This window comes from Amyelois transitella, chromosome 24 (genome assembly GCF_032362555.1).
Source record: "Amyelois transitella isolate CPQ chromosome 24, ilAmyTran1.1, whole genome shotgun sequence".
In the NCBI taxonomy this organism is placed as follows: Eukaryota; Metazoa; Arthropoda; class Insecta; order Lepidoptera; family Pyralidae; genus Amyelois; species Amyelois transitella.
Window position 1 is genome coordinate 1,590,547 of NC_083527.1, and position 13,368 is coordinate 1,603,914.

General features: G+C 36.0%; 1 protein-coding gene across 1 annotated transcript in view; it reads left to right on the top strand.

Moving 5' to 3' along the window:
- LOC106135895 (orexin/Hypocretin receptor type 1) overlaps positions 1-13,368 on the top strand; it is a 73,843-nt gene that overhangs the window by 48,840 nt on the left and 11,635 nt on the right. Inside the window, exons 3-5 of the mRNA XM_060951291.1 lie at positions 3,422-3,569; positions 5,554-5,695; positions 12,253-12,365. Of these exons, the coding sequence (XP_060807274.1) occupies positions 3,422-3,569; positions 5,554-5,695; positions 12,253-12,365 (403 nt within the window). The remainder of the gene's footprint in view (positions 1-3,421; positions 3,570-5,553; positions 5,696-12,252; positions 12,366-13,368) is intronic.

Consider the following 13,368-nt stretch of genomic DNA (forward strand, 5'->3'; position numbering starts at 1 on the left):
ATCCCTTACCTATGAATGTCGTAAAAGGCGACTAAGGAATAAGCTTATAAACTTGGCATTCTTCTTTTAGGCGATGGGCTAGCAACCTGTCACTATTTGAATCTCAATTCCATTATGCCAAACAGCTGAAAGTCGCCTTTCAGTCTTTTCAAGTCTGTTGGCTCTGTTTACCCCGGAACACTTAAAACCAAAGTCAATCACAAATTCGTTTTTCATCATGACCTCGCCGAGAGACGAACCTATACCAATGAATCACCATTTAGATATCTTTAAGGTTTAATTCAAAGTTTACATTTTTTTTTCTTTTATTCATTTTTGTCTCTGAATATATGCTTTAAATTGTACTTATTTAAAAATACAAGAAAAACAAGACAAAGTTTCTTAATAAGTATTATTATAAAAAATATAGATTTAAATCTTTAGTTTTTTCGATCCAATTCCCTAAATTCATCTCACTAATCTTCTCTTCTCTAAGATTTAACGTAAAAATATCTAAAACTAATTTATTTTTGCAATTTCACATAGATTTTTCACTCAATATCCGGTATCGAATTAATTAATTTTAACGGGAATTAATTAATCTGTTTTATTTTACGAACCAATTTTCCTACGAGTTCATTGGAAATTTATAAATTACACAATCAATAGCTTTAGCCTGAAATGTGTCGAATAAATACATACAATAACGTGTTTATCCTATACGGGGTAGGCAGAGCCAACAGTAAGACTATGTTCAGCTGTATGGTTTAATGAAGCAACTGAGATTCATATTGAAAGGTTGCTAGCCTTAGTCCATCCTCTAAATTAGCCTGTCCCTTAGTTGACTTTAAAAACCTGCACCCGAAGCAGCTCGTAAATACTAGATTATTTTTCCACCAACAACATATCAGCTTTATTTTTACAAATACAATAAGTATTATATATCTAGGTTAATTGCGCTTTAAATTTATTTGAAGTTTCAAAGCAACTTCATGACAAAATAATTAATTATAATTAAATAATACGCAAAGACTCAGCAACGATATAATGTCTTACATACAGAGACAGCAGTCTTGAAAAGACTCACAGGCCACGTTCAGCTTTTGTTTGGCGTAGGTAATAATAGAATTGAGATTCAAATAGTGACAGGTTGCTAGCCCATCGCCTAAAAGAGAATCCCAAGTTTATGAGCCTATCCCTTAGTCGCCTTTAACGACATCCATGGATAAGCCGATAAAGTGGCCCTATTCTTTTTTCTATTAGTGCCAGGAACCACACGGCACATTAAAATTTAGTAAAGAACATAAGTACGTGGACCTTTATTTAGCTCTTACAAATTAGTGCAAAACCGCTTAATAAATCTCTTGTTATTTGTACGATTAGACCCTATACTTGACGAAGGTACTGTTAAATTAAGATCACAGTTGGGATAGATGGAAATTATTTAAAATAAAAACAAAAAACTGTAGTCTGTTCTTTACTGTTCCTTTTATAACTATGTACTTACTATTTTCTTGTTACTGTGTAAATTTCTTTGCAATAAAGATATTAAAAACAAACAAAAACATACCAGAGCTGTAATTATCAGATTTTATTTGATGAGCAAGTAATTTATAAATTTGATCTATCGTTTAAAAGAAATATGAACGGAAACGTGTCATTTGTAGGTGGCCTGAAATTCGTCACTTTTAACTTCATCATTAAACTTTTTTTTGTTTTTTCTCATTTTGTTATAATATTTAACTTAGTTAAACTGAAACAGTTGTAAAATTAAGCAAAATAAATAATTATATGATAAACATTCAAGACCCTATTAACCCTAAGAGAAAGTTCGTTTCTCATCACGCCCTGGCCGGGATTCGAACCCGAGACCTCCGGTGTCACAGACAACCGCATTACCACTACGCCACAGAGGCAGTCAATCCTTGTTAAAATCCTTATTAAACCGTTTGCATGGTAATAGTAGGGCTTTGAGTCTGACCCTTTCATCGTTCACGACCTTGACATCAATAGGGTTGGCAGAATTCTATCAATTGTAACGTTGACAAATTGAGACCTCATTACATCATCAAAGTATCATACATACATACATATAATCACGTCTGTAGGAAGTATAGTTATAAAGATATTTAATTCCTACAGAAGATAGAAGGAGAAAAGAGGAGAGAAAATTATCAGTTAAAAAATAATTATACATATTATGAACATTAAAATTAAGAAGCTTTTACAATAAAAAATATTTTTGACATCTCTCACTAACAAAACCATGGCAACCGTTACTATGGCGTCTAGCAAGAAGGTTGCCTGCACGTCCATATCCCTTGCGGGGTAGACAGAGCCAACAGTCTTAAAAAGACTGATAGGCCACGTTTAGCTGTATGGCTTAATGATAGAATTGAGATTCAAATAGTGACAGGTTGCTAGTCTGTCGCCTAAAAGAAGAATCCCAAGTATCATAGCGCGATTTATCTTCTTTCTAGTTTTTACCAGCAGCTTCGTACGCGTAAATTTACACGAATTTAACGCCATCTTACCTATTAAAGGTTTACGAAATGCGACGACATTAGCGCCCCACCTTTAAAAGAACATAGGTTTTTGCAAATCTCACGGGAGCTATAGTTTTAACTGGGATGAAAGGTAATCTATGTCCTTCTCCAGACTCGTAATTATACTCGTATATACGTAATATTTCAAGGAGATCAATTCAGTTGTTAACGTGTGAAGAAGTATCAAACAAACAAATGAACTTTCTACGAGTATATATGTGGTTGTCTGTCTGTTACACTTTTATGGCTAAACAGCTGCATTATTTTTATAAAATTTTGTATCAATATTGTTTATTGCCCGAGGTTGAACATAGGTCGCTTTTTTCGATGAATTGGCACGTGATTGGAAAGAAGCAAATTTTTTCATAAACATTGAAATATTTTCTAAATACCTCAATTCTGTCATTAACCCATACAGGAACGTGGCCTATCAGTATTTTCAAGGATGTTGGCTCTGTCTATCCCGCAAGGGATATAGACGTGATCATATGTATGTATGTACTTAAATATCGGTGTAATTTATCCCGTATATATTTATATGAGTGAATCTATAAGTTTAGTGTTCGTACAATCAAATCATACAATCAGAAACATGATCCAATAAATTTTCCTCCGCTACCATTTTCACTCTATGTGTTATTCTTCTATATACTTTAATATTATAAAGCTGAAGAGTTTGTTTGTTTGTTTGAACGCGCTAATCTCAGGAACTACTGGTTCGAATTGTAAAATTATTTTTGCGTTGAATAGACCATTTATCGAGGAAGAAAGAAAAAATGGAAAATGTGAAAAAAACGAGGAAAATTCATCCTTTCAGGCTTCAATGATGCCCAAAATAATCCACGCGGACGAAGTTGCGGGCACAGTTAGTCATCTATAAAACTCTTTTGTTCCAGTCAGTCTCCGTGTCCGTGTCAGTGCTAACCCTCACGTTCATCTCGGTGGACCGCTGGTACGCGATCTGCTTCCCGCTGAAGTTCAAGTCCACAACAGGCCGCGCCAAGACCGCCATACTCGTCATCTGGGCAATATCGCTCACATTCAGTAAGTTTCTTGTCAGCATATGGCGTGGCGTTTGACGGCCTCTGTGGCGCAGCGGTAGTGCGCTTGTCTGTGTCACCGGAGGTCCTAGGTTCGAATCCCGGTCAGGGCATGATGAGAAACGAACTTTCTCCGACTGGCCTGGGTTTTAGATGTTTATCTATGTATATAATAAGTATTTATTCTAAAATATATCTAGTATCGTTGAGTTAGTATCTCGTAACACAAGTTTCGAACTTATTTCGAGGCTAACTCAATTTGTTTAATTTGTCCTGTTTATATTTATTTATTATAAAAAAAAAATATATATATAGAGATCGTGGCAAGTGAAAAGAGGCAGTCTCTGCCTACCGCTCCGGGAAAGAGGCGAGATTTTATGTATGTATGTGTGTATAACCTAGAGAAAGTAGCGGCGGACGATTCGGGCTCGACCGCCACCAAAGGGAAGATCTTCCGCCAGGCTAGGTGTGATGCCTGGGGAACCGCGCGACAGACGACATGACAGATGTTGTGTCGGAGGTGTGCATACATACATACATACATACATATGATCACGTATATTTCCCTAGCGGGGTAGTCAGAGCCACCAGTCTTGAAAATACTGATAGGCCAAGCTCAGCTGTTTGGCTTAGTGATAGAATTGAGATTCAAATAGTGACAGGTTGCTAGCCCATCGCCTAAAAGAAGAATCCCAAGTTTATAAGCCTAGATTTTAGTCGCCTTTTACGACATCCATGGGAAAGAGATGGAGTGGTCCTATTCCTTTTTTGTTACTGAGGTGCGAGGTGTGCATATATGCTCCAATCCGTGAAATCTTTGTAATCGCGATTTAGACTCTTCGCAGCTATTGGCTCGGCGCGTCAATTTCTTCGCTATGATGTGACAGTGATGTCTCCACAAGGGTATTAAGAGAAGAAATAAAATTTACCTAGAGTCATAAGGCAGACGCCTTACCTAATCACGAAGGCAGCTAACAAAATCATTGTTCTAAAATTAATCACTAAATTTTCATAGGATGTTACTGAGGAAAGTTATGCTTATTCAATTAAATTTCACCTCACTTTCCTCATTAAAAGTTTAACAAAGGTGAACAATAAATCCTTGCTGAACAATGGAAACATAGATTTATCAAGCAATGACAGCTTGCCGAAAATATATCAATAATAATTCAACAAATTTTACACCGTTAGAAAATGTTAAACTTCTTTGTGGCCGAAATGCGAAGCGATGTTTGTTAAGTGGTAAAGATACTCGAATATGTTTTTTAATGTAGACAATGTGCACGAAGTAGTTTTAAGAGATCTATATTTGTAAATTGACGTCCGATGAAAATGCTGCAGTGTAGTTTATTCTGTCGCTTCTTCTACACATGCGCTTTGGTAGCGGTAGTAGTTATAATTAGATTTAAGTGATGTGACGTCATTAAGTGATACCTTGTGTCCAATTTTAAAAACAAATCTATTCTATTCTATTCTTTTCTAATAAAAACATAGGGTTCTTACATGAGTCACCCAAAAACATAAGTTATATTGATCAAATACGGGTTAGGTTCTGGCAAATTTACGGAGATCAAAAAGGAGTCTCTTTATGTAAAAACCTGACTCGCCCGATCCAGGGTCATGGTCAAAAAGCGAACCCCAGGTTCCTCTCCAGAAAAATGAGGATATAACTGGAACTAACGGCAGGAGGAAGAAGATATTAGTTCAAAATTCAAAAATTCAAATTTTTTATTCAGTACTATAGGATACTATATATCGCTTAATAATTGTCAAAACGTATGGTTTAACAACATTGGTTGACGTCAAATAAATTACTTAAAAACCAAGTTTACTGCCGCTTCCAAGGCGTCAGTGCAGAAGAAGCGGTAACAAACTGCACTGCAGCATTTTCTTCTTCTTATATAAGTATGATGATAGTAACCACGATTTTATACCTTACCGATGATGTAATAAAGTATGTTATTAATTTCCTTTTATTTTCCCAACAGACGCCCCAGAGCTGGTAGTCCTTACAGCTCTGAAGCCGGTTCCCCTCCGCTTCGATTTGGAACTGCTGATGCAGTGTATGCCCACCTGGTCTTCCAGCAGCGACCTCATCTGGCATCTCATGAAGGTCGTATTTATTTACACGTGAGTAGATAAAATTAATTTTCAATAGGCTCCAAAAAGTGAGAAAATTATCGAGTCGATTCCAAATACTCGGCCGTATTCTAAAGATTATATTTTAAACTAGCGGACCCGACAGACTTCGTTCTGTCAAAAAGATTTGTAATATGACAGTTTTTGTTCCTATCTATTAGACCTACATTGCTTAGACAACAGTAAACTTTATACATTAGCAATAAAGCTCAAATTGTCTGTACGTATTAGTTAGAAAACGTTTGTATGTGATAAAGAAAAGGACTGTTTTTAAAATTTTTTAGGCAATTATTTGATATTTTTTCGCCTTAAAAACCATCCTTGAGATTCGACGAATATTAAAAAAAAAAGGCGTTCTTGAGTTATGCGCTTACCAACACATTTAGCGATTCAATTTTATATTATAGATTTGAGTGGTAATCGACGCTCTAACGGTAAGGAAAATGTTGTCAGGAAAACCACGTAATCAGGCAACTGCGTTGTAATCGGTGAAAACTATGTTAGTAGGTAATCAAGTAAATGTTCATTACACAAAAAAGTCATTTGTTTTGTAATCAGGCACATTTTCGACCACCAAAGGTCATCCTTTTTATATTTATCTGAGATTAGGACAACATTTGTAATTGGGACCTTGACGAAATCCAGGGATTACACGAAATTGAGATTAATTTAAAATAATTAATCGTCTTAAACACTATCGCAAAAAATCAAACTTCGTAGAACTTATCCCCAGTGTCGCAGAAATCTGAAACGTTTCATTGTTATTCTATGCCCAGAATAATTTTGTCATCTTTCAACACGAAACGTTTCATTATATCAACAGTTATTCTGTGACGATTTGTCCACGATTTATTTTCTCTGGTCACTTTACTTTGTAATATCTTTATTGCATACAAATTTACACAATTACAAGAAATTGTACGTTGATGTAAAATAAATAAATCACTTGCAATGGCGGACTTATCCCATGAAGGGATCTCTTCCAGTCAAACGGCAAACTAGATATAAAAGCGGCCTTTCAGTCTTCAAGACTGTTGGCTCTGTCTACCCCGCAAGGAATAAAGACGTGATGATGCGTATGTATATAATTTTCAACTCAATCCGCAGACACCTTTCCCTTTGATATATAAGTACAAAAGAATATTAAAATATATTGATCGTTTTAGGCATAAAGGATCGTCGACACGTGAAAGTTGTAGCAAACTGAATATTGGATAATATTGGGTCTAGTTCTGAGGATCTTGTTTAACTTATATGGAAAAGGTATCTAGGAGCTTTGCCTGTGATCTAATATAACGAAAGTATAATAAGTAGTTAAAGAATTTTCTGATACATTTTAATGTCTATCAACAAAGCGTTTTCTATTGCATACTCAGCTGTTGAATTTTAAGATTAAAGATTAGGTCTTTATAGTAAATAAAGACGTGATTAAATGTTATGTCGTAAAAGGCGACTAAGGGATAGGCTTACAAACTTGGGATTCTTTTTTAGGCGATGGTCTAGTAACCTGTCACTATTTGAATCTCAATTCTATCATTAAGCCAAATAGCTGAACGTGGCCATTCAGTCTTTTCAAGACTATTGGCTCTGTCTGCCCCGCAAGGGATATAGACGTGACCATATGTATGTATGTAGGTAAATGTTATGTTATAGAGATTCAAGGCGGACGAAGTCGCGGGCAACTGCAAGTAGAATATAAAATGGATGTAAAAATAAAGCTCAATGGTAATACAATAGGTACTTGGAATTTACTCTCTTAAATGATACATGAGATATCAATTACGTGACAACTATTACGTATAACTTACTAGAATTTGTAGCTCGTCGTTAAATTATTAAAGACGTAGGTATATAGTTTTAGGTACCTCACCCACCTATAACTACTTTACTCATTCTTTTGTTTTTGAATCTTATACACAAATTTTTTAGTCGATAATAATTGCCTCATACCTAATAATTATTCCGTTATAACTGAATTACGCGCGTAAACTTCTTTTTTTTTAATTTGAATGCTACTTATTTACATCGAACCTTGTGGTAAATCTTTTTGGCCTCACCAGTGTCTATTTTTAAAATTATTCTTTTTTTAAAACGGTCTTTTTATTTTCCCTGAGCCCGTGGATACTCTGTGTCCGCAACCCGCCAGTTATTTTTAATCAATTGTTTTTTTTTTTTCTTTTTTGCGACATTTAAATTGTAATCGACAGGCGACATCTAAATAGGCGGCCTGATACAGTTGTTTAACATATCAAAGAACTTTTTCAGACAATCGTAATGGCGCCCTTGAACCTTTAAAAATAATTTGGTTACTTTCCCCCTCGCGCCAAAAGATTTCGTCTCCATTTTTGTGACACAATGCTGTGAAATAATACATTGTATTGAAGGAATATTGCGTCATTTGAAAAGGGTTCCGCGCTAATGGATTTAGCAGTCTGTTACAGAACCCCAAGCTATCTGACCTTTTTGAATGGTTAAATGTTTTTTTTTTAAACTGACCCTTCACGAGTAACGAATTAGTCTTAGCAATTACTTTTCGTTTCAAGTGAAAATTTTCTGTCTTTGTTTGTTTATTTTCGGTTTTCAATGGCTTATTTGGAAAAGGTGAAGCTGTAAATTAGTTTTACAGAACTTTATTGACTTGGTAGTTGACATGTAAGAGTGAGGAATAACCTTTTTTCACGACTTATTTCGAACTGTAGATGTGAATGAAAAATATTAGGATTCCAGGAAACGAATTTCCGTATGTATGTGACTGGCCTTACTACAGTGTCATGCGTGGGGTTTCAATCACTGTCACTCAAACATCTTTTTTATGTCAGCCGAGATTTTTGTCACTTCCCTTGAGAAGCGGGCGAAAACTCGTGCACTATATCTATATCTAAGTAGTATATTATAAAGGTTAATTTCTATTTATTCATTCATTCATATAATCACGTCTATTTATATAGCCATTAGTCTTGTAAATACTGATAAGCCACGTTCAGCTGTTAGGCTTAATGATTAAATTGAGATTCTAATTGTGATAGATTTATCCATGGAAATTAAGCTTATGAACTTGGGATTCCTCTTTCATGCGATGGGCTAGCTACCTGTCACTATTTGAATTTAAATTCTAGCTAAACGTGACCTTTGAGTCTTTTGTGTATTGGCTCTGTCTACCCTGTAAGTGATAAAGACGTACTATTTATATATATATATATATATATGTATGTTTTAGCAAGGATACTAATTATATCATTGAGCCAAGCAGCTAAGCGAGGCCTTTCAGTCTTTTGACAACTGTTGGCTCTGTCTACCCCGCAGGGGATAACGACATGATTATATGTTATATTAACAAAGATACTCGACGTCTAAATAAGAAAGTTTTGAAAAGAAATTACCGAAAAGTAAATAATAGCTAACACTTCCGCGTAATGGCGGTCAAAATGGCCTCAACTTATATTGAAAATGCAAAAGTAAGTTTGTTTGTTTCCTCTTCACGCGTTATCTATTGAACCAATCTTCTTGAAATTTCTCGTATGTATTACTGCTATTGCCCGCGACTTCGTCCATGTAAATTTCGAGTTGAATCTTAATTATATTTATTTTTTCTATTTATTAAATATTTATGCTTTCTATTATTCATTCTATGTGTCCCTCTATCCATTTCAGTCAAAAATATTAAATGTACAGACAAAATATTTTTACTGTTTTATTATATGTATAGATTAAGAGTCTGGAAAAGGACATAGGGTAGGTTTTACCGGGATATGTACTTACTCCTACTAAAGTTTCCGTGGGATTTGCGAATAACCTATAGTCTTTGTAGGTGGTGGTAAATTCGCGCTTGCCAATAAAAGTTAGTATCTATCAAATCTAAAATTCATTTAATTTGACACCTTTAATTATTGACTTTAACGACAAATTGACTTTCAACTCAAATTAAATGTCGCAGAGGAAAAGTTTGTTTTAACTTGATGTGTAAGGGATGATTCTCATTAGAACGGTGCCCTTTGTAATAAATACACTTGCTTATAAATTTATTGTAATACCAATGGCCGCCCGCGACTTCGTCCGCTTTATAACCGTATCATAACCGATGTGTTATTCTGGGTCTTCAGCTAGCCACATACTAAATTTCATCGTAATCGGTTCAGGGTAAAAATTTATTCTCATAAAGAATCTACAAAAAATTCACTTACAATGAGAACTTCAAATATTAACATTTAGTGGACGCGTACAAATTGTCGGTAGTTAAACAATAAAATATATGGGTTATTCACTCCGTGCTGGCTGCGCGCGGAACTACTTAGGCCGACCAGATATATTTATTTATTTCTATACAATTAGAGCTCGTTTGCTAGTATATAGGATAGAGGCCAAATTGAAATGCGACAATATCACTACATAGTATAAAACAAAGTCGCTATTTTAGTCTGTTTGTCTGTATGCTTAAATCTTTAAAATTACGCAACGGATTTTGATGCGGTTTTTTGTAACAGGTAGAGAGATTCAAGAGGAAGGCTTTTTTGTATAATAACATTTATAATTATGCACCCGTACGAAGCCGGGGCGGGTCGCTAGTATTTATATAAATGAATGAATTTTAGAAGGATCACTGAATAGAAATATAATTGATTTTTCTATTACACCGCCAGACAATTTAATCTCCTGATTGTACATAATAACTTACATAAAATAATGCCTCTTACCCGGAGGAGTAGGCACAGAATTATACAGACAGCGTGAGATTAAGCTACGGCCTGTCCTAATGAGAACCAACCCTTAACTTGACGTATTAATCTGCTCGCTTTAAATTAAAAGTCCCTTTCTCGGGATACATTTTTATCCCAAGTATATTTTGTACGAGTTTCCTCGCCTTTGAAGTTCGACGAATTTCTTCTGAAGTGCCACGTAATTTCCCTTGGAAAACTTTTTTGACCTAGTTGAAAGAAAAAGTGTCGCCATATTTTTTTTTAATTTTAATTGTTGGCAACTTTCATGGTGAGCAGTGATGTTTAATAATTATGCGTGTCACTCAAAATTGACGGGACGAGTGATTCGCCTTGTTTTAATCGTTCGCCGTCGAATTATATTATACTAGAGGCCGCCCGCGACTTCGTCCGCATGGAAACCCTATCAATCCCGCGGGAACTCTGGGATAAAAAGTAGCCTATGTGTTATTCTGGGTCTTCAGCTACCTACATACCAAATTTCATGGTAATCGGTTCAGTAGTTTTTGCGTGAAAGAGTAACAAACATCCATACAAACTTTCGCCTTTATAATAGTAGTAGGATATATATTACTCTTTGATTTTGAGTTGACTGGTCAAATAAAGCTTTAGTAGAAGAACGGTTATAAGTAAGTAAGTAAATGATTTATTTTTCACTAAAGGAGCACATTACAAATATAAAACAGTAGTACAGTACAAAGGCGGGCTTATCCCTAAGTGGGATCTCTTCCAGCCAACCTGTTATAGTCAGGGCTTGGAATACCATTAAAAAATGGGTAACATTATTACTGACAAACGGGGTTAACGTTATAAACACAGGTAACGTTATTTATGCCGTCATTTTCCGTTATATTCTTATAATTACCGGTTAAATTATCGGTAAGGCTGTTTTCGTTAGTTTAATGACATAGACTCGAGTAAAAAAGCGTGAGTTACTCGTTCAAATCCTGACACGACTATTTCATAATATTTCTTTACCGGTTTTTTGCCTTAGTTAATTCTAAAATACCCATCAGATACAATCTTCATCTGCTCTGACTAAAACGTCATGACTTTCGTGACCTTTACGCCCACCAACACACAAAATGTTACTTTAAATGATGTTGCTTTAGTCTCTGTCTACAGTAAGGAATAAAGACATTATTCTTTGTGTGTATCTATATAGGTACCATATAATACTTAAGCCGTGCACTTAATTACATTCTGTGACTGTGCCAAAATTTCATTAAAAAGGACAAATAGTTTTTGAGTTTTAAGTTTATTAGATTAACTCTTAAACTTCATCAAATCTTAAATTCCGAGAATTCAATTTATTAGAGTCATTGTCTTCATCATGATAAATTTTAGAGGTCCTAGTGAAAGGTCAGGTCAAGAGTACTCTAAACCAATATGCTTGCATGAATCCCTTCCTATCCTTGCTAAAACCCACTAATAATAAAGATAGTGCCGTGTGGTTCCCAGCACCAATAAAGTGCCGTGTGGTTCCTGGCACCAATAGAAAAAGGAATAGGACCATCCATCTCTTTCCCATGGATGTCGTAAAAGGCGACTAAGGGATAGGCTTATAAACTTGGGATTCTTCTTTTAGGCGATGGGCTAGTAACCTGTCACTATTTGAATCTCAATTCTATCTTAAAGCCAAATAGCTGAACGTGGCCTACAAGTCTTTTCTAAACTGTTGGCTCTGTCTACCCCGCGCGGGATATAAACGTGATTATATATATGTATGTGTGTAATAAAGATAAAAGATTTGTATGTTTCAAACGAATGAACTCAAAAACTAGTGAACCGATTACAATATACGAATTAATCAAATAATTTGAACGTTTGTTTCAGAATCCCCCTGTTGCTGATGACGGTGGCTTATTACCAAATCGTGAGGGTTCTGTGGAAGTCAGACAAGATTCCCGGTCAAGCGGAAACTATCAAGTTGGCGCCGGCAGAACAGAGTTAGTATTTAAACACTATTTTTAAAGCTGATAAGCCATACAGCTGAACGTGGCCTTGCAGTCAAGACCGTTGACTCTGTCTACCCCGCAAGGGATGTAGACGTGACTATATGTATGCACATACCATAGCCAGAGCGTCGGTGGTCGAATCGGTAAGGTTAAAATGCGTGATGCGCAAAAAGGTACAGGTTCAAATCGCACCAACTAACTGATGCTCTTATTGTGAGGGAAAACATCGTGAGGAAACCTGCACATTCAGGCAACTGGATGTGTAACCATGGATCAATATGGTTAGGTTTACCTGCAAAGGTTGCGGAGCTCAGATGGGAGTCGCTTCGTGTAAAAACCTGACTCACCCAATCCAGGATCCATGGTCAAAGGCACACTCCGGCCTCCTATTCAGAGTGGTGAGGATGCAACCGGGACTAAAGCCAGGAGGAAGAAGAAGTTTAACCATGATAAAGTGATTATACCGTAGCTAAACACTCTTGGACACTGAGAGACCACGTTCAGCTATAGGTAAGGCTTCATGTTGGAATACATTCACAGGATCATATCTTAATAAACAAAGCTGACGAAGAAATGATGGGATCGAAATTCAAATAGTGACAGTTTGCTAGCCCATCGCCTAAAAAAAGACATACATACATACATACATACAATCACGTCTATATCCCTTGCGGGGTAGACAGAGCCTACAGTCTTGTAAAGACTGATAGGCCACGTTCAGCTATTTGGCTTTAAGATAGGATTGAGATTCAAATAGTGACAGGTTGCTAGCCCATCGCCTAAAAGGAGAATCCCAAGTTTATAAGCCTACCCCTTAGTCGGCTTTTACGACATCCATGGGAAAGAGATGGAGTGGTCCTATTCTTTTTTGTATTGGTGCCGGAAACCACACGGCCTAAAAAAAGAATCTTTATTTTATTAGTTTATTAACAGCCACTGTGGCGCAGCGGTAGTACGCTTGTCTGTGCCATCGTAGGTCCCGGGTTCGAATCCC